This window comes from Anopheles coluzzii, chromosome 2 (assembly GCF_943734685.1).
Source record: "Anopheles coluzzii chromosome 2, AcolN3, whole genome shotgun sequence".
Lineage (NCBI taxonomy): Eukaryota > Metazoa > Arthropoda > Insecta > Diptera > Culicidae > Anopheles > Anopheles coluzzii.
The window spans coordinates 95,965,716-95,989,861 of NC_064670.1; the positions used below are offsets into that span (position 1 = coordinate 95,965,716).

At 47.0% G+C, this 24,146-nt stretch overlaps 2 protein-coding genes across 4 annotated transcripts; one reads left to right on the forward strand and one right to left on the reverse strand.

The window, feature by feature from the left end:
* Window positions 1-181: 181 nt before the first annotated feature.
* On the forward strand, window positions 182-7,168 carry LOC120947713 (mediator of RNA polymerase II transcription subunit 14). 2 transcript variants are annotated; one of them, XM_040363306.2, is made up of 6 exons: window positions 182-776; window positions 842-2,276; window positions 3,448-5,572; window positions 5,640-5,854; window positions 5,927-6,658; window positions 6,735-7,168. In XM_040363306.2, the coding sequence occupies exons 1-6, from the start codon at window positions 622-624 to the stop codon at window positions 6,993-6,995; spliced, it is 4,923 nt and encodes a 1,640-aa protein (XP_040219240.2). In that variant the 5' UTR covers window positions 182-621; the 3' UTR covers window positions 6,996-7,168. The 2 variants fall into 2 exon arrangements, with proteins under 2 accessions (XP_040219240.2, XP_040219239.2); XM_040363305.2 differs by having other exon boundaries at window positions 183-776; window positions 6,732-7,168.
* Window positions 7,169-7,182: 14 nt separating this feature from the next.
* On the reverse strand, window positions 7,183-23,971 carry LOC120947714 (SEC14-like protein 4). 2 transcript variants are annotated; one of them, XM_040363307.2, is made up of 6 exons: window positions 23,873-23,971; window positions 22,404-22,561; window positions 11,267-11,336; window positions 8,617-9,421; window positions 8,317-8,471; window positions 7,183-8,236 (listed from the first exon to the last, which is right to left on the reverse strand). In XM_040363307.2, exons 2-6 carry the CDS (start codon window positions 22,455-22,457, stop codon window positions 8,073-8,075), a joined length of 1,248 nt encoding a protein of 415 aa, XP_040219241.2. In that variant the 5' UTR covers window positions 22,458-22,561; window positions 23,873-23,971; the 3' UTR covers window positions 7,183-8,072. The 2 variants fall into 2 exon arrangements, with proteins under 2 accessions (XP_040219241.2, XP_040219242.2); XM_040363308.2 differs by lacking the exon at window positions 23,873-23,971 and adding an exon at window positions 23,780-23,866.
* Between the last annotated feature and the right edge of the window lie 175 nt (window positions 23,972-24,146).

Below are 24,146 nucleotides of genomic sequence, written 5' to 3' on the forward strand. Positions count from 1 at the left end.
CGAATTAAATCAGCACGATGCCCATGCAGCAAAAAACTCATTCTTTCTCGTTCTCGCATTCATCGAAACCGGTTTCGCCAAAGCGAGACAGCATGTCTGTTTTGCTTGCTGGAAGCGTTTCGCTGCTGTCATCTCACAACTGTCAAATTGACCAAAAAACGCTTCACCGTAGGCGTGCGTGTGTGTGCGTGTGTGAGTGTGCCCACAGCTTCAGAAGCTAAAAAAAGCCAACTCAAGGAAAAGATCGGCAGACTCACCCGTGTACAGTGGACAAAAGCCCGTAAAAAGTGCTGCATCTTCCGGCTTTTCCACCACTCACGCTGTCCGTGCTTACGGATTAGCTATGTTGCTTCCCGTGTAAAGTGGAGGAGCTCGTTTCCGTCTACTTTTGGTGTTGCGAAAAAGGGAAGCAATAAAACGGTGCTGTGTGCTATGGTGAAAGCGTGCAGAAAGAGGAGCCCCGTTTAATGTCGGTGACGATTTAGCTTCTTTATTTTCTCTTCGCACGGGAACAAGAACAACCGACCGTGATTAGATCCGCACGTTCACGGTGTTCAGTTTGGTGGCAAGTGTACGTTTTACGGTAGTTTTTGCGAAATACAAACAAACAGCGCCTGCACGATGGCACCCCAGCCGCTGGAGCAGGGAGGAGCGGTGACGAGCTTCATCCCGACGGGGCAGGAGATGGCCCAGCGACAGAATCTAATCCCGTTAGGGCGTTTGATCGATTTCATCATCCAGCGAACGTACCATGAGCTGACGGTGCTGGCGGAATTGTAAGTGCCTCCCACCCATACCCACCCCGCCATACGTTAACCCTCCCGTTTGTTCTCGCTTGCAGGCTGCCCCGCAAAACGGACATGGATCGTAAGATTGAAATTTACAACTTTTCCGCCAGCACGCGGCAACTCTTCATCCGGCTGCTCGCCCTGGTCAAGTGGGCCAACTCCGCCTCCAAGGTGGACAAGTCGGCCAAGATTATGGGCTTCCTGGACAAGCAGTCGATGCTGTTCATCGACACGGCCGATATGCTGTCGCGCGTGGCACGCGAAACGCTCGTGCACGCCCGGCTGCCGAACTTTCACATACCGGCGGCGGTGGAAATCCTAACCACAGGGAGTTACTCGCGCCTGCCGTCCGTCATTCGCGATCGGATTGTGCCGCCCGACCCGATCACGCCCGCCGAGAAGCGGCAAACGTTGCAGCGCCTGAATCAGGTCATCCAGCATCGGCTGGTGACGGGCAGCTTGCTGCCGCAGTTGCGCAAATTTCGCATCGAAAACGGCCGCGTCACGTTCAAGGTGGACCACGAGTTTGAGGTGTCGCTTACGGTGATGGGCGATGCGCCGACCGTACCGTGGCGGCTGCTGGACATTGATTTTCTGGTGGAAGATAAGGAAACGGGCGACGGGAAGGCGTTGGTCCATCCGTTGCAGGTGAACTACATCCATCAGCTGATCCAGGGACGTATCGTGGACTGTACGGATGCGCTGGCGGAGGTGTACACCTGTCTGCACTACTTCTGTCAATCGCTGCAGCTGGAAGTGCTGTACACGCAAACGCTCCGTCTGATCCGCGACCGGCTCGATGACCACATCCACGTGGATGAGTACGTGGTTGGGTCGCGCTTGACCGTGTCGTACTGGCGCGAGCTCACGAACAAGGATCCCAAATCGGAACTCGGCTATCGGCTAACGATCCAAACCGATCCGAACGATGCGGCGAAGCAGCTCGCAATCCTGCACGTACCGTCGATCGGCAACAAGGAGGCGGACATTGCGGACCGTGCCGTCCGGTCGGATCTGCTGTCGATGGAGCGGCTGCTGGTGCACACGGTGTACGTGCGGTCGCTCGCGCGCCTGAACGATGTGAAAACCGAGCTGCAGCTCTTCCTGAAGGACGTGGAGTACAATATCCAGGGCACGCCGGCCATGCTGACCGTGCCGGTGCTGAACCCGTGCCTGCGTGCCGAGCACATCTACATCACGGTCGATACGCACACGGGCATGCTACGCTGCCACGTGCCCAAGCACCTGGACTGTCCGATCATGCCCGAAATGCAGCACGCACTGAACAACGATTGGTCGAAGCTGCAGCATCTGATATCGGAGCTGCGCTACTGGATCACCCAGCGGCGGTGCGAGAAGACGCTGCAGCATCTGCCGGCCGCGACGCAGGACCGGTTGCCGCTGATCTACTCGCACACCCACCCGATCGCACGGATGGGCCCGCACAAGGTGTTCATTCAGCTGTACCGACACGCGAACGTTATTTTGGTGAGCAGTTCTTTGTGATTTTCAGTTCGTCAGTAATAGTGACTCCAATAATTGTGCGGAGCATTGTCCGGAGTCAGACCGAGTCGGCCGTAGTCTTTCGGAGTCGTCCAGAATCGTTCGGAGTCGTCTGGAATCAGTTGGAGTCGAAGTCTTCCGGAATCGGCCGGAGTCGGCCTTCGAATCAAAGGCCTGTATACGAAGTGCACGCGCAAAGTGAAAGACGAAAAACGCAACGAAATGAAATGCCTGATCACAAGCACATTGAACCGGACGGCTTCTGTTAACTCCGATCGATTTTGGACGACTTCGAATGATTCCGACTCCGGACGACTAAAATCGACTCCAAACTAGTGTTGGGTGAATTTGATTCAGATTCATGAATCTTGATGAATCTTTGAAATGATTCAATGAATCTGAATATCGGTTGTAAAGATTCATGAATCTCAAAAGATTTATGAAACCCAAAAGATTCATATACCTCGAAAGACTCACGAATCTCTAGCGATTCATACATCTCCAAAGATTCATAGAGCTTGAGCTTCTCATTATTATTCTTCATGGAGTAACAACCTACGTGGTCATGTCAGCCTATAAGGCTTTCGAGACTTCTTGGCAAGTACCACGCAGCCGGATAGTTTGTTTTGCTACTTGGAGACGTTCCATGCGAGGCTTGATTCCACAACGGACATATTTTCCGATGGTGGGATCGGGTGGGATCGCGCAAATACTGTGTTTTTTAATCTTACATCTCTTAAGACTCTTGAATCCCTGGAGGTAAATGAATTTTAAAGGATTTAGCAATCCTATAGATTCATGTATCTTTGAAGATTAATTTATCTTTAGGTATGAATTTATATTTTGATATGTTTCATATGAATCTTTCGATCGTTCATCTTAGATATTCATGAATCTTTGAAGAATCGATTCGTCGATTAATCTAAACGAAAGATCAACGAAACCCAACACTACTCCGAACGGCTCCGGACGACTCCGGGCGACCTCGGACGACTCCTGAAGACTCTGACTTCGGGCGGAACTAGTGGTTCTGATTGTGTCGAAATCGGAATCGGACTAACAATAGCCGGAGTCGGATCGGAGTCATGGGTGCGCTCAAAAGAGCACATCACTAGCTTGTATTGTCTGTATTAATATATCCCATTCTTTTTTGCAGATCGTTGAACTGAAGGAGAAGAAAACGTGCCCAAACGAAATGACCTACACCTTCTATCTGGTGCTGGTGAAACCGTCCTCCGTCGAGGAAGGACAATCGCCCGACGTGCTTAGCGGTCAGCCGCCTCAGCCGTCGGCCACCGGTGGTCCTGCACCCGGCAGCGATGCGGCCAACGCCGCAATGCCCAAGATGTATCTGCGCGTCCTGTCCATGATTGAGTTCGACACGTTTGTAGCGACACACGGCCCGGGCACGTACATCGATGACCCGAGCCCGACCAGCACCAGCGGCACCAGCGTCAAGCGCAAGGTGTCCCCACTGGACAACGCGCTGTCGGCGATCGGGCCACCGCTGAAGCAGCAAAAAACCATCTACCCGGCGTACTTTATCCCCGAGCTGGCCCACGTGGTGGCGATGTGCGACGAGAAGCTACCGTTTGTCACGCTGGCGAAGGAGTTTTCGATGCGCAAGATACCGCACGGCGGTCTGCAGGTGGAAGCGAATGCGACCTCACTCGTACTGAAGCTGCTGACACTACCCCAGCCGAAGCCACCACAAGCGCCACCTACTCCCCAGCAGCAGCAGCAGCAGCAGCAGCAGCAACAGCAACAACCCGGAACATCCGACGCCAAGTCGTCCGGTGCTGGCGCATCGGCAAACGAACCGAAAACCGTACACGTGCCACCGATCGACAAGCAGGTGTGGAATGCGCTGCTCAAGCGTCTGCTCTCCGTGTCCGTCCGGGCTCAGGTGAACAAGAGCAACCAGACGCGCCTCTGGACGATGGAGCTCGTCTTCTACGGTTCCCCGCTGCCGAGCCTGCACCACAAGGAGCAGGGCATGCGGCGGGCCGTCTATCTGCAGTACGAAATGCAACCGGTCGAGTCGGTGTCCAAGGTGGTCGATCAGCTGCTGAGCGACTGGTCCAAGATCGTGTACCTGTACACGCTCGTGCACGAGTTCCGCGAGCAGTACAACAACGAAAAGTACAGCCTGCCCAGCATGGTGGCGATCAAATCGTACAGCTACACCAACCTGCTGCTCGCCTACGGCCCGAACAAGGACGTCAGCGTGAACATCTGCTGGGACACGGAGGCGAAGGAGTTCCGGCTCGTCTTCACCGGCGGCAACAGCGCGATCAACGCACACTCGATGATGCGCGACCAGCTGCAGGCCCACCTGAACCACAACTACAGCCTGGCGCAGGTCGTGCACATGCTGCACGAAACGTACCAGCCGCTCAGCTCGATCGCCAAGCTGCCGATCATACCGCATCTGGCGATCCTGCAGTCGCCTAAAATCCCGGTCCTGTCCTTCTGCATCATCCCCCAGTCGCCGACGCTGCTGCGCATCTCCTTCCAGGGTGTGTACTGTCTGGAGGTGCGGTTCCGGGGCGGCGGCCTGTGCACGATCCGGGACGGTGCGTACAGCCGCTTCGACCGGAGCCACGTGGTGGAGGAATTCACACCGACGCAAGGGTTGAAGGGCTTCCTGTCGAAGTACGTGGACGAGACGGCCGTCTTTCGGCGCCGGTCCCAATCGGAGGATGACAATCCACCGTCCCCGGTGACGCTGGAAGATCCTTCCGCTGGTGCTGGGAACAATGGAGGTGGAGGAGGTGGTGGTGGCGGTGCTGGGGGTGGTGCTAATACATTCCTCAGCGGGGGAACGGGCATGAGGGGACCGCAGAGCCCGCGCGATCCGGGGCTACGGTTTGCGGCGCCGCTTACCCCACCCACCAGCTCCAACCCGCACACCCCCGCCAGTCCACACCCGATCGGTGGTGGAGGTGGTGCGGGTGGAGCTGGTGGCCAAGGTGGCCAAGGAGGCCAGGGAGGACAGCAGCAGGGTCATATGAATAATTTCAACATGACGTCACCGCCTGCCTCGCACATGCCGCATCCGTCGCCGGGCGGAGGGCTGATGCCGTCGTCGCCGCTGAACGCCCAACCGAGCCCGATGGCGGCACACTCACCCGGCCCGAGCAGCCTGTCGTACATGCAGAGCCACACTGATGGTAGCCCGTTCGCGGCCCTCTCGCCCGCTGCCTCGAATTGGCCCGGTTCGCCTGGGATGCCGCGGCCGTCACCTCGTCCCGGCCAAAGCCCGGAACATAAAGTACAAAGTAAGCACAGGAGGAGGAAAAGAGTTGTTTTGGGGACTTTAAATACGATTTTTTTCTCTTTTCATAGCGTCTCATCATTACACGTCACGCGTTTTGCCGGCACGCTCGTGGGCGGGAGCGATCCCAACCACGCTGACCTACGAAGCACTTGATACGCTTTGTCGTGCCACGCCTCACCCGCAAAAGGAAGTGCCTGGACCGGAGCTGAGCCCGCTGGAACGCTTCCTCGGGTCGGTGTTTATGCGCCGGCAGCTGCAGCGTATCATTCACCAGGAAGAAAGCGTAAGTAAACAGCATCCTAATAAACCTGGCGCTGTGTATGTGTTACTGATTGCTCCTATCCTGATCCTTCAGCTGATGGCAATTACCTCGAACGAGCCGGGCGTGGTCGTATTCAAAGCGGACTGTCTGCAGTACCAAGTCTTCCTCAACCCGAACCACATGCAATCGCTCCACCTGAAGGTGGACCAGCTGCCGATGGGGCCGATGATGGACGGCAAACCGCCGTACCAGTGGGCCGCCCAGGACCTGCAGATACTGGAGCAGTTCTTCGACCATCGGGTAGCCGCCCCGCCCTACCGGCCCGCCGTCATGACGAGCTTCACGCGCATGCTCAACCTGCCGGCCAAGGTGCTGAAGGACTTCATCCAAATCATGCGCCTCGATCTGATGCCCGAGCTGGTGCAGGGCAACAAGTGGAACGTGCAGTTCGTGCTGCGCGTCCCCCCGTCTGCAACACCGATCGTACCGGTCGGTACTACGACGATCCTGTCCCACCGGCAGAAGATACTGTTCTTCATCCAGATTACACGCGTCCCGTACCTGCCCAACATGGAGTGGAAGGACGCGGTCACGATGCTCCTGCCGATGGTGTACGACATGAACATGAACCACACGACGCTGGCCGAGCGGCGCGAACCGATGCCACCGCAGCTGACCAGTGCGGTCAGCGCGCATTTGCGCCGCTTTTCCGAGTGCTCCGTGCTGCTGCCGGACGAGTGCTCGCTCTTTCCGGCCGTGCACGATCTGCTGCTAACGCTAACGCTGCCGAACGAACCGCCCGCACCGGGCCAGATGCAGATGCAGGTAAGGAATTTGCAATGTGGTGCAAATCAGAAATAGGGAAAAATCTATAACGATGGTTGTTCATTTCCCGTAGCAGCTCGGTGGTGTGATGCAACCGGGAGGAGGTCCGGGTGTGCCGGGCGGTCCCGGTGGACCGATGGGAGGACAGATCGGTGGTCCCACGCCGCAGGTAGTGCCGCAGGTTGGCTCCAGCCCTAGCCCCATGATGCACTCGCCGATGCAACAGATGGGCGGCGGTGGACCACAGCCCGGAGCGTACGGTGGGATGGTGGGAGGACCTGGTGGAGGGCCACAGTCCGGCGGACCCGTCGGCGGTGGTCCCGGTGGACCGAATTAAACAAAAGTGTGTGTATGTGTGTGTGTGTGTAAACAAAATCAAATTACAGATAATGCAAACAACAACAACCGCAGCGCTCTTATTTAACTAATGTATAACTTGTATTGTAAAATATAAAACGCACCTTTGTGCAAAGGCCGTACCGACGTGCAACAACGTGTGACTAGAAATTATACACTCTTTGCCATTTGCTTGACAACCAATCCGTACGGTTTATTGAGCTTAATTATAGTTTCAGCACACAGTGGGATGTATGTACTTCCGCTTTTTTTTACATTTACGCACACAAACAAACAAAGGGTTACGCTTCCCATTGAGCGTTCCTCGTATCCTTCACAGACTGTTAAAACCGATGTGGGTTGCAACGGTTCGGTTCTTAGCCCCTATTTCTATTCCCCCCAAAATGGTTGCTGCTGCTGTCCTAATCTAATTACCACCCGTGGCATTACACGAGCCCGCTCTACTCTTCACGAGAGAATATCGTGTGTCCCCGTCCCACTGTGTTTTGTTTTATCACCAGCAACTAATATTAGTATGTATTTTTATTGTTTTGTTTGTTTGTTTTTTTTTTACAATGTCACCGATAAGGACGAACGTCGCCACAGCCACTGGGATATGCAATTTTTGGGAGCTTACTATCTAATCAAATATCACCCTGTAATGGAATGTCGCGCGTATATCGGGCGTGTTTCGGCTTTTTTCAAAAGGGCAAAAGAAATGGAATCAAACGCACCTAAGCTGCTGCGGCGATAAGGAAAGATTGTGTCAAACACACGTGAAAGCTGTAAAAAGTATGCTGAGGGAACAGATGTTGGAAGGGAAGAAAATGATTTAAAGCACACACACAACAACTCAAAATCTTTGGCTCACGACATTTTTGCGCGACGGTTCATCACTTTACGTTTGTTTTGAGAATGCATTACCATTTTATCAGCCCTAGCCCGATGCATCCCTCTGTATGTAGTACCGCAATACTCTATTCCCTTGATGTTCGTTTTTGTGTGAGTACCGAAGGACAACTGACCGTGTTCTTTTAAAAGCACAAAGCGCACTTGTGTTTGGAACCTTTCCATGCCTTCAATCTTCGGCCGTAGCACCGTCCGCCGGGGACGTTTCCTCCTCCGTCACGGCAATCGGGGCCATCGTTTGCTCCTCGTCGTTGAGCGGCGCCGTCATTAGCACGGAGTAGCGGATCTTTTTCGTCTTGAAGTACGAGTACGAATTGTCGAACAGCACGTGATCTGTATGAATTGGGAGTGATAGGAAGGGAAGGCTTTAGAGATTATTGAATTGATAAAAATTATAAAATATAATGACGTACATGTGCATCCCGGCTGGCAGGTGATAAACCCAGACTCGTCCACCTGATGGGAGGACACTCGCTTGAGCGGCACCTCGATGACTGATTCCTCCGTCTTCTTGTTCACGCACTTCACGCCGAACTTGATGTCGTGATCGAACGTACGGAATTCCCACCTGCGTACGAAGGGAGACTGCGTGTTAATTGAATCGTAAACTAACGCCCAAGCCGAAGTTTGTTTCGCTTAAAGAGCAAATGTTTTGGCATCGCAAATATTGTCCCTGCCACACCCGATACATACAACGACCAGCCAAAACTCACTTCAAGAAACAGCCCGCATCCTCACAGTCGAACGTCAGCTTCAGCCGGCCACCCTTCCGGATCTCCGTCTCCGTGAACGTCAGATTGTTGTTGAAGCTGTCCTCCTTCGAGGTGTACAGCTCCTTCGGCACCTTGCCGCCCCAGCAGATCTTCGTCTCGCACTTCGGATTGCCGTCCGGGTCGGTCTGGGTGCCGCCGAAGTACGCCGGCAGCTGGTCCGCATCGCACCGCTCCAGGATCGCGGGCAGCCACTTGGTCCGGTCCGGCTTGTAGATCCGTATCTTGTCGATCGTGTACTCTCCCAGGAACTTCTTCACCATGTTGTACGCGAACGCGAACACCTTCGGCGTGTTGATGATGTAGCAGCACTTCAGGATCTCCGGATAGTTCGCCTCGTACATCTTGATCAGCGAAATCACCACCTCGCTCGCCGGGCGCCAGATGTACTGCTTCAGGTTGAAGTTGTCCATATCGAACACGACGATAAACTGGCGGCTGTTCGGGTTGCCGGTCTTCTTGCTCTGCTCGTACGCCTGCTGCATGTAGCCCTCAAGCGCCTGCATCGTCATGCGCACGATGTCGGCCCGGGACACGCTGTGCAGCAGGCCCCAGATGTCGAACCCGGCGAACGGTATGATGATGATCGGTGAGCCTTCCTTATCGTAGCCGGACACACCGTGCGGGCTGTAGTCGAGCAGGATCTGGGGCGTTGGCCACTTGGCGATCTCGTCCGTGTTCCAGCGCTCCCGGAACTTCATCGAATCGCGCAGCATCTTTTCCGCCGCCTCCGGGTTCCAGTTGCGTGCTAGCGTGGTAAAACGTACGAGGTAAATATGTTAAAACTCTGGTTGATTTTTCTCGATTATTTGGGTACGCATCAATATTACAAGGGTGTATAACAACTTTTATCGCAAGGTGTATAAAAAAACCAGAACTCCTAGGTTCGAGGGGACAAACAAAAAAGGTCTCTACAACTGATTGTGGGCCTCAACCGACCCTGAAACTGATCCAACACCCATACCGGCCCTTTAATTGATCCGTAACACACATCGTCCCTGGAACTATACCCCAAATCATACAAGTTCTGGAACTGATCCTTAACCCATACTATGCCTGGAAGTGATATCCAACCCACACGGGTCAACTGCTACTGAACCCATACTTGTCTCTAACTAGTCCTGGTACTATACCTAGAAGCATATCGATCCTGGAACTGATTCTGAACTTATACCGGTATTTAAACTGATTCTGAACTCATATAAGCAGTGGATCTGATGTATAACCCATGCCTGCCGTCGAAACTCAACCCAACCAGCCCTAAATCTACTCCTATACTTATACCGGTCTTCAAATTGGCTCTGAATCCATAATCGTTCTTGGAACGATATTCTTCAAAGGATATTGGTTTTGTAACTGATCATGATCCTAAATCGATCATTGAACTGATCCTGGACACATACCGGCACATAAACTGATCCCGAATCCATATAGTTCCTGGAACTGATCCCGAACCCGTACCAAATCGGGAATTGATGAAATGAGAAATAAACCTGGCACTTCTCGTTGAGCCTTGCAAGTGAATGGATGGTGTGGTTATAACACATACTGATCTCAAATCAATAACGGCCCGGAACAGATCATGAATCTATTCCAGGTTTAAAAGTGAATAACAGTTAAAATGGGGTTTGAACTGTTGCTGAATCCACACGGCTCCTAGAATTCATATCATATCTAAACTGATCGCCAATGTCAATGGAATAATTTCGAACTTATACCGTTTTTGAAAACTAGCCCTGAACCCAATACTCCATTCAGGCATACAAAATGTATCTGGATCTGTGTCAGTCATGAAACGGATCGCAAACCGATTCAGGAACCGTCACAGTACCTACTCCACTCAAGTAAATGATTCCACCACCATACTGCTCAATGGACTATTCATGGCAGAAGTAATTTGATATCTTGTAAAGTGATACAAAGCTCTCTCGGCTTTAGGTATCTCCTTGAAATAACAACTATTTCACCTATTATTGCTTAGCTTTCCATTACAAAATGATGCCACTTTTTAAAATGAAAAGGAAATCAGCTTCAGCATCCGGTTCCTAATGAGTTCACAATTGAATCAGTTGAAAAAAAGCTGTTCGTTTTACTGAACTTTTCATTCTGACCGCAATTCCACACGCCCTCCAAACGGCCTTCCAAGATCCCCAGCCCAACGCCGACCATTCATCAGCCAATTCGCTCAAGACAATTTGTGTACGCAAAACAAAACAGAAAGCGGCCCTCACGGTGGAGGAAAGATGGAATGTGGCGAGGAAAAATGCCAATTATAGTTCTAAGGTCAGTCCACACGTGCCCTCGCGTGCAAATTTCCTCCCCACTCGGGGGTGGACCCATGATCGGTAGTAGATGTGACAGCACTACACAAAAAACCGCTCCATCCACCCGCACGCGTGTAGGACGCATTGCTTCCAAAGGCCTAAGACGTGGTATAGAGTCATTTCAGAAATATTTACTTCTTCACGCAAACCGTCTAATTACCGCGAACCGGTTCACCGGCAAGTGTGGCGACCTAATGCGAGCTAAGGCGCCTCCGATTGCCGCATTTCCAGCCTAGACCCAAGACCTCGTGATTGTGTGTATCGCTTACCTCGTAGCCAACGCACCAGATAGTAATCATCGTGCTCCGGTTTCAGTATGTCAACCACCTGCCGACGGAACTGTAATGAGAGGAGAACGGGGAGATAGCGAAAAAAACGCGCATTAGTAGATGTGTAATGTGCAATCAAAGAAATCGAGCAAGAAATCGATCGACCTGCTGCACTGCGGAGTGCTGTAATCACCATAGAAGGATGCCCTAGACGCGATAGAATTCTAAGAAAAGCTTGCGCAGTCCAAATTAGGGACCGAAATGTACAAATACACACATACACCTCACGATCAGGGTTGAGGACGGACGTGCTCTGCCTTTCATGTCACCCGCAATTGCAGATGTCGACAACCTTCAACTTCGCATCACTATCTGGTTCAATATCACCAGAGAGACCAGAGACAGAGTTCATAGGGGCCGCGAACTGTCTGAACCTTGGCTTGCACGAACTCGAAACTCAAATGTCAACACGAACTCGAAACTCTCTTCAAGCCTTGATTTTGTCTTGAACAATCCACTCCTCACGGACGGGTACTTTATTTTGCAAGCTTTATCCAAAAATTTCCCACTATTCTGTTACGTCACCGCTGAGTTCCTTTCATTTTGAGCTATGCCAATACAAAAAAAACGAGTCGGAACCTTCACTTGACGCAACTTGTGACGTAAGATTGACAGCTGAAATTCGCAAGTTATTAATTAAGTGTGGTGAATGCAAATAAGCGAGACAAGTCAAAACAGATCTGCCCGTGAAGATCACCAACATCAATCCACTGTCTCCAAGGCAACCGAGGGCGATGAGCTTGAACTTAAGTGCATCGCTACAGTGTATCTTGCGTGTAGACAATCATCGGAGAGGTTAGTGTTAGTATACACGCGCCCCGCCCAGCCTGAGCTACGGAATGCAAAAAGTGTGTGGGAACAGATAGTGATCATTTTTTGTTTGCATGATTGCGAATGTTTTACCGCCATTATTTCAAAGTTCTAAATCACTTCTCGAAGGTAGTGGACATTGAAGGGGTGAGAAATTGCCCATGGTGTAGTAGTGTGTTGGAGGGGGTGTCGTACAATAGATTGATCGACGATCTGATCAAGGTAAGGGTAATTGAATGGGAAGCGAAGATCATTTGAGTATCTTGATTAGAAAGATACCTTTCCTATCACACCTGTGTATTCTATCGCAAAGTTGAAGGAGAATGTGTGGGCAAAATGGCTATATTGAGAACTTTTGCTCTGTATCTGAGTATCTGAGTAAAGTAATCTTAACATTTCTGTTTTGACAGCGATCGACAGTATGTCTATGAAATAAAACGAACAACAGACTTTCAAAGAAGGAATTCATGCACAACGAGAAGTTACAATATCATGTAAGATGGGCCTCATGGCAAAATGGCCCTATATCAAAACATAAAACGTAGCAAAGATGTTTAAGGCTTTGAACTGGCTTCATTCAATTGTTTAAATGAAAAGTTAAATCAAATCTTTAAAAAAAGAAACATAATCGACATAAATATCAGGACATGAACCCAGCTAAAGCAACTAGTTTGTAGTGTGCAAGTAGATTGGTTCTCACATACTCACAGACTTTTGCTATTATGGCATCTGCTTATGATTGTTCTTTGATAAAAACGTGGAGCTTTCAGATCCATCTAGCCGAACAAATGTAGCCATTCAAATACAAGAACATAGAACTATACTCAAATCTTAAGGAAGGATTATTTAATAGAATAAAAATATAATATTTGATTAACTGTTAAGACCGTTGATCAAAAAACATATCGTTTGTTTATGTTGTGTGACAACAGGATAAAAAGTCTATTTTTAATAAGCTCAAAATAAAAATATACTTGTATGTTTACGAAATTCATAGATCAATGTTATGTTTCTGGATGATCATTGCATTCGATAATTATTTGAACAATATATTATTTCTAAATATTCACTTAAATTACACGAAAACTCATTTTCGAGGTGGTGAAAAAAGCATAATTTTAGAGATTAATTGATCATGACCGTTTTGCCCTGCGTTCCTCTACACACAGACTTGCGGAGTGAGTGAGTAGCTGAACGTACTTAACGTTTTGACCTCTCTCCCGGGCAACCGTTGAATGCTACTACTACTACTACTACTGTCCCAGGAAAAAGGTGCGAAAAATTGCATTTCTCTGCCAGATGCAACACGCAACCGCAACAAAATTAAAACCCCAAACAAACGATAACCGGGCAGTAGTAATTCGATTCATTGTCATGCCATTATTTTCACATCTATTTGTACGTCCTACGCCGGACACGCAATAAACGAGGCATCATTTTATCTACAAGTTCCTGGATGGGATTACACGAAGGCAGAGGATATACTTGCCAATCATTGGCACTTAGGATGACGTTGCGTTGCGTTCACGACTCCCCGAGAGGGTTAACAAGCGAACAGACACGTAAAGCTAGACACTTTTGTCTTTTTGCAACCCTTCAGTAACCTTCAAGCAGACGGAGGGTCAGAAACATGACTTTTGCAATGACTTTTGCACCGGCCCCAAGAAGGGGGTAATTAGCAACGTAATTGAATTTGATTGAATGGTTAGGAGGATTGCATCTTCCATGTCGTGGTGAGCGAGAAGCTGGAGTTGAGGGCCAATGACAGGTCAGGAAGGTTGCGAGCTTCTGATTTGATACGGTGGAGCAATTCTTAGTAATTCTCTCAGTGTTTTAGATGCATCCTTCGTTTACTTCGCGCAGTTTAAAAATTAAATTGACATCTAAGGGCTTGTAAATTATTGACTTCCTTGATAAAATCCACTATCAAGTGTACTACTAAGGTACTTAGGAGTGCAACTAAGCAAGCTCACGCTGTTAATCTTCTAACAACCTTGAAAAACGAGCAAATACAACAATAAAACGTCTCAACTCCCCTACTTTGCTTTACCTCACGTTCATTGCTCCTTCCTTTGCTCCGTAAGGTCAATAAAGCGGCTAAATAACGATCGTTTTACCCCCGATTGCGCAAATGCCAACACCATCACTGACGCCACCGTCGGTCAACAAACGCTCCGAAATGGTCCGAAAATTGATGAGCCACCCGTACGTCAAGGCAAAGGTCTGGTCGTATGAACAAAAGCCGATAGTCCACACGCGGGCAGCTGCCCTGCATCTAGGCAGCTGCATCTTGGGACCGATCTTCTCCTTGGCGTACCGTGCATACCCGCGCTGGTCAGTGTCAACCAAGATTGAACCGGTCCAAACGAAATGGAAACCACATACCTTGGCGTGGCATTGGCCTACGGCAGCGAGTGTTCGGCGCGGAGATGGCAGCAGGCCTCTCCAGTGCGCATGAAGTGGCGCTGCGCGCGAAAGAGCACGTGCGCGCGTGTTGCGCAATCATGATTCACTCATGACGAGCGCAACCAGTCGCGAATGAGTTTTGTGCGTTGAAATGAAAAAAGAGGTTTCCAAAAGACTGTAAATCAATCGACGCGCCTCAAATTAGACTTCAATTGAGATGTGTACAGTGTTTCAAAATTAAGCTGGCGTGAAGCTGAAATACGTGCCCGCGGGCTTTGAGAGATTGTCAGGACCTTGGGCAAGGGAACATTGATGCTAAATGAATGTCAATTAAGCGATTGTGTGTGAGTGAATAGGAAGAAATCATATTACCCTTCAGATGTATTTTCTTTCTTTAATTTTAGTCGAATATTCACGAACCGATCGAGAAATCTAATTCGCTTTTTTATCAATTTGTTTAACACAAAAAATATATTCAATCATGTGAAATTTTCTATTTTGAAGCAAAAAAATTATACGTTCCCTATTTTTTATCAATTTTTTTTTTGGTATGCAATTTTTCCACCATTGCAAATTCAAGCCCACCTTTCATCTGTAATTCATCACGCAGCACATTGCAACAGTAACGCGCACTGCGTGCCAATCATGCATCCAGTTTCATTGCAAACAACAAACAGCAACGAAAAAACAGCAACACTCAAACCGCAATGGCTGAACCATCTTCTGACTCATCGATTTTTCACCCCACTTTAATGGGGCTGTTGCTTGCTTGCTTGCTTGCACATAGCGCAAATTACTCTACGCCTCCCCCTTCATGCTTTTCATCCGAATCGTGCGATCTCGAATGCATTTCGCGGACCAGCGGGGTTTTGCAGTAATCGAGTAAATCGATGCGCCGGAGCAATCGTTTCGTGCGCAAAGTTTCTCCCTCCTGGAGGGTTAATGCGATTTCACACACAAACACACACAAACAAAAAGCAACCATCACATTTTTGTGCTTTTTTGTGCAAGAAACATTTGGATGGGGCATGATATTAGACCTCCTTTCCGCCTGCAACCCTTTTGTGTCATTTATCGGTCGTAGATTGATTGACACGGAAGCGCAGCATAAATAATTGCCGGTCACCTTTACACAGTTCCTACCCCTCAACAGGATGTATAATATTAACTGTCTTTTGCCTGTCAAAGAAGCGGCTTTGTCACAGTCACACATCACATTTGGATGTGAGATAAAGCCTTAATGGAGCAACGCGCAACGATGAACGGTGCTGAAAAAAGATGCTTGAAACGCTGATGCATGCTCTGAAAGGTGTGAAAAATCAATATCATTCCTTTAGTGGTTAGGGGGAAAGCGTGGCAAAATGGACATGTAAAGTAGTTGAATGAATATTTCTTTGAATTTTTATCGAAACACAACTATCCTTAATTTGTTCTATGCATCTACTATTTATCTATGGATCAAAATTACCACAAAGCCTCATCATAACGCATACATTTGTAAAATAAATGTTTCACGTGATGCTATTTTGTCACGCAGGGCAAAATAGGCATATGCATCTTTTGATTAGCTGTTCAGGAGAGTTCTTCAAAGTGTTCCAAAAATATATTATTATAATTAAAACACTTTTTACACGTTTCAATCGACGGATTTGAATCTTTCGAAGCAGGGCCTGTTAGCATTATTGTGTGAACAAATACAACACCATATCAACACCAGCTGCCGATTTTGCCTTGACTTGACTGACCATATTGCCCCATTTGAAGCGTTTTTACATTTCATTATAATGTTAATAAAAATACGCATTCAATTGCCCTGTTTTTACAGTCAAATAGTTTAGAAATTCTATTTATTTAAAAAATATACCACAGAAAACTTGCACGCATCTATACAACATGCCTTAAAACATATTTAAGAAGTGGTAAAAATTACTTCAGTTTGGTACTAAATTTAAATTTATGTTGGTCTTGGTTGTTGTTGAATAACGGATGACCAAATCTTCATGGTCTTTATAAAACATTCCAATAAATACATTTCGAACCTTGAAATGCATCCTGTGAAATAATGCTTTAATAAAGAATGCCCATTTCACCCCGTTTTTTCCTATTTTTTCATGAATACAGAGGAATTCTGTAACTGTGTGTTTAAATAAGGATGTAGGGGAAGGTAGGTAAAGACGGACACGTTAAGGGAAATGGTAAAAATCTAGGGATATATAAGTGCAACGACTATGAAAATGTGCATACATTATCTTACACTCATGTTTTATCAGAAAATGTGTTAAAACTTTTAAGTTTCCATCGATTTTTGCGTTTTTTTTTTCATGAATGAAAAACATTTTTATAAACATTATCTTATGCCAAACATGTTCTGAAATGTGTTGTTTTACTTTCAGTTTGGATTCTACATTGTTGAATTACTCGAAAATTACCATTTTGATGCATTTATGAGAAGTGTCCATCTTATCCGCAGTGTCCGTCTTTACCTACCTTTCCCTATTTAAAAAAATTAAGGAAATTTAAATAATTAAGTAAATAAGTAAAATTATATCAAAGCTATCCTTTTACACATCGTGTTTTTTGAATAATACTTCTCTAACTAAATAATGACCCTTTGTAGCAAAAGAGTATCAGCGGCTTAAAGCGTCTATAAACCCGTTCAACCGTACCGAAACGCGATGCCGGCTACGAACGATGCACTTTATTGGCATCAATAATAAAACATTAAGCATGTTAAAGCGCTATAAAACCCATCGTCAAGCATTAGCTAACGCTAATGTTAAATAGCTCTTCATTAGGATGAAAGCAGTTTCCACCGTCCGAAACATGTGGAAGTGGTACTAACGGTGGAAGCTTTTAAATGTAGCTTATAGCTAATTTCTTTTTAGCTCATGCAGCATGTGCCTTTTGCAAAAAAAAAACAACTACCCAGTATCTCTTACAATGACCAACGATCATGTCGATCGTTTGGCAAACGACAGTAAAAGCATTTTCATTAATGTTTTGCACCAACAAAGAGAGTAAAAAGAACTACAATGATGCACTAACAAAAAGGTGATACTAGCACCACGCTGATTGCAGCACGACAGCTTAGCCATCAATCATTGCGAGTGAAGTGTAAAGCGTCCCGCGTGTTGTGGTGTAGTGCATCGAACAAACAATAAAGGTTTACCCAGTGAGCTTCGAGAAAACCGACCGGCACTGTGTTACAAAGTCGGTTTTTGTTATCCTTTTTGAATGTGCATTATGCAACGTAAACTATTGCATGGAAATGTTTATCAAAGAAACATCATAAAAGTTTGAGGCAAAAACCATACCGGCACGCTGAAACCTTTGCATAAGCACGTCCGTTAGACAACAATCCACTGGCATCCCACCACAGAAAGTCAGCCCCAATCAATGCTGCTCGACCTGTATCGATGCAAACCAATGTTTCGAACGAGCGCAAAAACTGGACCCGGTCAACATTGGGCGTCCTAAAAATATGTAGCTTTAACCTGTTCGTGTCTCTCGGTTCCCCGGTTTAAAGGAACCTGTTTCGGGCTTTTTTTTTTCGGTGTGACATTAAACCTAACGCCAGTCCAGCACACCCTGCGAAGCAGATTTTGCAATATGTTTTGCGACCGTGAACCATCCAACCCGCTTCGCAGCATTCAGTAAGCGTTGCAGTTCCCCATACGTTGTGGGAAATGCATTAGGCTGCGCACCATCATCGATTCATTTCCATTCCGTTTTTTGTTTGTTTGCAAGCCACCAAAGCACTTCACCGTTTGCTACCCACCAGCACAGCATTACACCAAGCGATTTTACCCCACACGGCACGCTGGCACAGTCTGGAGGGATGGCGGAAAAGGCGGAAAAACTGCACTGCAAGGTGAGCAACTTTTTCTAATCACCCGTGCCCGAAGCACGCGCGTGTTCGCGACTCATTTTCTCCCCCACCAACCTTAAGGTTCGCGTTCGGGGGAAGCCACCGTTAGGAGATGGATCGATCGCGCAACAGCATCCGCGGTGCGGTGAAGCCCGCAAGCCGTGCACCATGACCGACTGTTGACTTCAGCGGCGGGTGAGCAACACCTGGCCGGGTTTGCTGGTGTTGGTGTTAGAAACCGGCCAAGGGAGAGGATGGAAAGAAATAGGCATATCTTTGGCATAACATCTTTACCCCATATTGTGTGTGGCTATATGCATTTCAATATCCTTTATATCCTTTATGCATTTTATCAATCCTTTATATTTCCTTAAAAAATGCTCTTTTAGTACTTTACAAACCAACTAGTAAGTCACTCGGTCCTGCTTTCGATAAACATGGAGACTTTCGTGTAAGACATTCATAACGGTTGAACCTACCCGCGTTTATCCATTTGCATCGAAACTCGAACACCTCTCCCCTTTCTACCAACCCCATTTGCATAGTTACACACAAACACTCACACCCAGTGTTCGGTCGGTCTTCCAAGGTTGAACTCACACCGAAGCCAAAGTCTGGCGCTCAAAGTCTAGCGCTCTTTCTGCCTTCGCGCTGCGCGACTTGATGCAGTGCCGATTGATAGGTTAACGTCTGGGCTAGCTGGCGCAAGACGACGATAAAGTGCGAGTCTAGGGCGTTCACCGACATTTCGGTACGGATCCGGTTGACTAATATTACCGCTGCTACGGTCACAGTTATTAGTGCACCAGTAAGCACCATTACTGCAGATTATCTCTGGGGTCAGTGTGTCGACAGTAGGACAAAATATGCTGGAGAAGAGTTGCTTTATTATTTTAGAATTATTTATTTTAAAAACTACTGTAATGGTTCATATCTTTCAAAAATATTTAAAATGGTTCAGGCGCAGATATGGAAGTCTTTTGAACATTGACTAAGCGACGAACCTTGCTTATCGATTTTGATTGTTTTTTATTTTATAGCGTAGGGATCGTAATGCATAAATTATTGATAATAAACCCTTAACATCTTTAAAATGATGTGATAACGATTTGAAGAAAAAAACAAAGGTCCCAGCAACTAGTTATTGGCAGTATAATGCATTAATTAAAAAAAATTCAAATCTTTCGTATGTTAATCGACGAACCCTTTCAGCTTATTTTACTGCTGACTGTTAAGATTTAAACTCATCTAAGTAAGTAAAAAAAAGCAAATTGAAATAATTTGATGATAAACCTAATCGAAACAGTGTCCTACTTGCTTAATAATTATACACTGCTGCGGATGATATTCGCATCCAGCGGACAATTACGGGCGATTTTACCGAAATCAAACCCAACATTGCGCTGATAGTTCACTTCCTGACTGCCACCCACCTTGTCCCGCCTCGACCCGGGGCAGATCAATTAAACATATAATGTGGAATTAATTGCCAGCGTCATCGCTCTCGGGGGTGGCCGTTGTTATAATTTAAGGCCGGATCAAGAAATCAACCGACGGTCGTTTCGAGAACCATCCTGCACTTAATGACGCAGACAAATGCTTATCCCCTTGTCCGTGCCCGCTGTCGTCATTCGTTTACACGCGATAGCTGATACAAACCCGATTCGCCCGCCACCCCCTTGATTGATACAGTTTCGCCACGACGATGAAGGGTTCCTTTCTATCTAGCATGTTTCTAGAATACGCTACAGCTAGTCCGACAGCGCAGTGCACATAAGCTAACTAATTCAAAACAATGATTTGAAATTCTTCAACAAATATCGTTTTCCATGCTAAAAAGAATCTACTGTTTGCAAACACGAATGACGATGATAGGAAGCGCATTCTCATCGCAAACAATTGGCTAGATGATAGGTGCACGTGCTACGATTGGGGTTCGTCGCTTCCGTAATACGAAAAACTTCAACGTGCATAGTTGTGCGTGTTTATTCGCCATCATGTACATTTTATTCGTTACGTTGTGGAAGTGATTAGATGTTGTGAATTTTATTTAATATTTCATTAGCAAAATCGACTAAAATTGAACAAAACAGCGATCATTTCCCGAATTGAATCATATTAACAATCACTACCGGCATCCAGTCCATGAAGCTACAGAACAAAAAATGGTTCAACATTTCAGCCTAAACACCCCGCGACCATGGCCTAACGTCAAGGTTACGGAAACGAGGCGCGTACCACCGACGACCATCAAACGCAAACACCGTGCTAAATATGAAACGAAAGCCATAAAGCCAGCCACCGAAATGGTACAGACGCACTAAATGCGTATCGGAGCTATACACAAGAGCACAAAAAAAACCTCCAAATGCTTAACACAAAACACGGACTAAACCGAATCAAAAACATAAGCGAAGGAGGAAGAGAGAGAGAGAAAACAAATCCATACACACTTACACACACGATCTCGTCTTCCGTTGCACTTCCTAATGGCGCAGGTTTTGCCACGCGTGTTGTTGTGCCGCTGCCGGCTAAACCGAAACAAGTGAAGGCTGTTTTCGAAGGCTTTTGCCTGGAACGTTGAACACTGACCACGGCCTGTCTAATCCTTGACTCCATAAGCAGAAGGGCGGAATGGTGGACGAAGGTGGCCATCAAATAATAATAATCCGAAATTAAAACTGCGTGCCCAGACGTAAGAACCTACAACGGTCGAAGTGTAGCAGCAACAATCGATAGGGCTAGAGCATTCCAGGAAGCTTAGAACAAGCTGTTCAATGAATTGGAAATGATTGATGCGAGCGTGGTTTTGTTTTTGGTTAGCGATTAATCGTTGCGCTGGAACAACAACGGCATGCGATTTAATATACACATTGATGGTTTTTGGAAAGCTCAATCTGTTCGCTTTGTTCGAGTTCGAGCAACTCATTGTGAAGTATCATCTTTGTTATGGTACAGCCACAGTTATTTCAGTTAGCCACAAATAAGGATTTGATGATAACAAACACACAAAACAGTATGATAAAAATCGATAAGCAAACTGTACTAGTCATTTTGTGGTCAACCATTTGCTTGTCATCGCTTGATAAGGGTTCTTGGAAATTGATTGACTTTCGTCGCAAGAAACACCAATCAGCTATTAAGCAGGCACAATAAAGGTAACCATTTTCATTCGATCGGTAATTGCAAAGCCGCACTGGATAGTCTCTAATGTAAGGTTCTGATCATACCATACACACATATCGTAAAACCTCCATCATCAACGAATCAGTCACGCAAAATTCGTCCCAGCAGCGACAAAACTGCGACAATGAACAGCAAAATTGTTGTCAACCTGCTCCAATCTGCGCCTCCTCAGCTTATCGATCGCTACGAAACAAAGCACACTTGCCCACCCCAAACACCATTTCCCACCCGTTTCCCGGATGCACGATCTAATCGTATTATAGGGGTTGCGATTAACTTTTACACGCTTTCAAAGTGTGTGTGTGCGTGCGCGTGTGATAGTACGGGAGACACCCGTACGGGGGTACCGGAAAACACATTTTTAATTGTACGACACACGATCGACAGACAGACGGCTGTGGCGGGTGGTGTACTCGTTAACGCATCGTTGCATGAAATTGCACCAAAGCCCGAAATCGGAGCTCACCGGCGCTTTCGATTCAACGCCCTTCCCCCCGCCGCGAGTGCCTACTTCGGAACTTTCTACTCGCGATTTTTTGTTGTTCACCGTTTGTTTGTACCGTTTGTTGTATACACATTCAATGCCTTATCTTGCCGCTTACAGTCGAAGCAAAGCAACAACACAGTTTGATTGTCAAAAAGTGCGCACAAAACCAGCGTGCACCATCCATCTGGTATGCTGTAAAACGTTCGAAGGAAACGAACAAAACAACCATCCCCCAAAACAGTAAAATCTTATCTTATCGACAACACCTGGCCGTGACCGGGCCACCTCGATTCGCGGTATGGTGGGTGCGGGCGCCTTACCTTCATCAGCGCAAATCGCTGGTCATCCTCGAGGGAAAGCATTTTCATTGACATCGTGTTTACCTGTGGGGCAGAAACAGAACGGAACGCAAAATGCACTTTCTCACACACACACACTTGCGATGTACACACTGATGCACTTTACTGTTTGTGTAATGCTGTAATGCGTTGAGAAAAGAGAAAAATGGAATTGTTTTAATAGATGCGTCTCGAACGAATTCGATCGGAATCAGCAGGCACGAGATTTACACTAAAGAATCCGGCACTTATCGGTATCTTATCGATTGTCACTGTGGCCTGTATTCATTAGAAAAATAAGCAGTAATTGCAGGTGTTGCTAGCGGTTGCTAGCTGATTGATTGTAACACAGCCTGTAACAATCTGGACCGTTGTTGAACAGCTGTTCTTGATAATACTGTTTGCAATGTTTGTGTGACTGTATTGTGAATTGAATACGTGTTATTCATACATCCATACATTAGTTATGAAATTGTGCACTATAAATGAAATTGAATATTTGACATGCTTTTTTAAATGAAAAATTTGAACAAAATGCCACTTTTTAATGGAAAAGAATGGCAATTTATTGAATATTTGTGTTAAAAACAGCTTTTCCGTATAAACTTAATCGTTCTAAATGTTCCATTAGCTACATTTTCAATTCAATTACATCAACCCATGCTATCAACAGCTGCTTTTTACACCCTTTTTGCTTAACATATGCTAATACATGAGTTCTTGTAACACGCGTTAAACACCATTAACAAAAATTCAATTTCTTTCCGCATTCTTCGCTTTTGTTCTGCTTTCAAATGCAAACACCAACTTTACATGAACTTCATTTTATAAAACTACCCACAGTGAGGAAGCAGCTACCATCACCATGCGAACGCAAAAAAACGCACTTAATATGCTAACGCTTCTAACGCGAACTTGCAAACGGAACGCAAAACGGAAACGATAAAAGAAAGAGTAGCAGCACAGACACACACACACACACAGACACCGTACACAGCACAAATAATTCAAGAAAGAAATGCACGGCACACCGCAAGCCAAACGCCAGCTGAACTTAAAAACTAAACCGTTTTGGGTAGTGCGAAATGCCGGATAGGTGGCGCACCGCGGTACAATTCACGCTTCACTACGTTCCAGCCGGATTCCCGGCAACCAAGGGGGCCAAGGGGCTGCACGCACCCACTGCGGACGGATGGTTCGGCACGTTTGGGTGGGAAAATTCACAACAGAAAACCACACATACACATTCACACAAGAAACACGGTTTGAGTGCATAAATGAATAAAGTAAACGGGAGACCACAATAGAGGTGCACGATATCACACCACACAGCACTGCCGCAACGCACTGAAATGTACCTTAACAATTGCGGATCCCTGCGCCCGCACACACCTGCAAGGGTGCGTCAATAAGGTAAAATTAAACTTCAAAATAAATAAACAAACACACACCACTAGCCCAAACGCGCAACTTCGGTCGTAGTAGCCGCAGCAAGCGTTGCGTTTATCGCGCACGACGGCTCGTTCGAGAATGCGGCTGCGTCGGCGGCGGTAGCAGCGCTACACGAGCGTTCGGTGCGTGTTTTCGTCGTGTCGGAGTGGGGTTAAAGCAAGCGTCAAGCTCATTGTTTGAATTAGAATTTTTAAAACTTCGTAACGATGGCTATTTCTTTCAAGCGATAGTAATAAAATATGGAAAATGTTTCAATTTGTCATTTTCTACTAA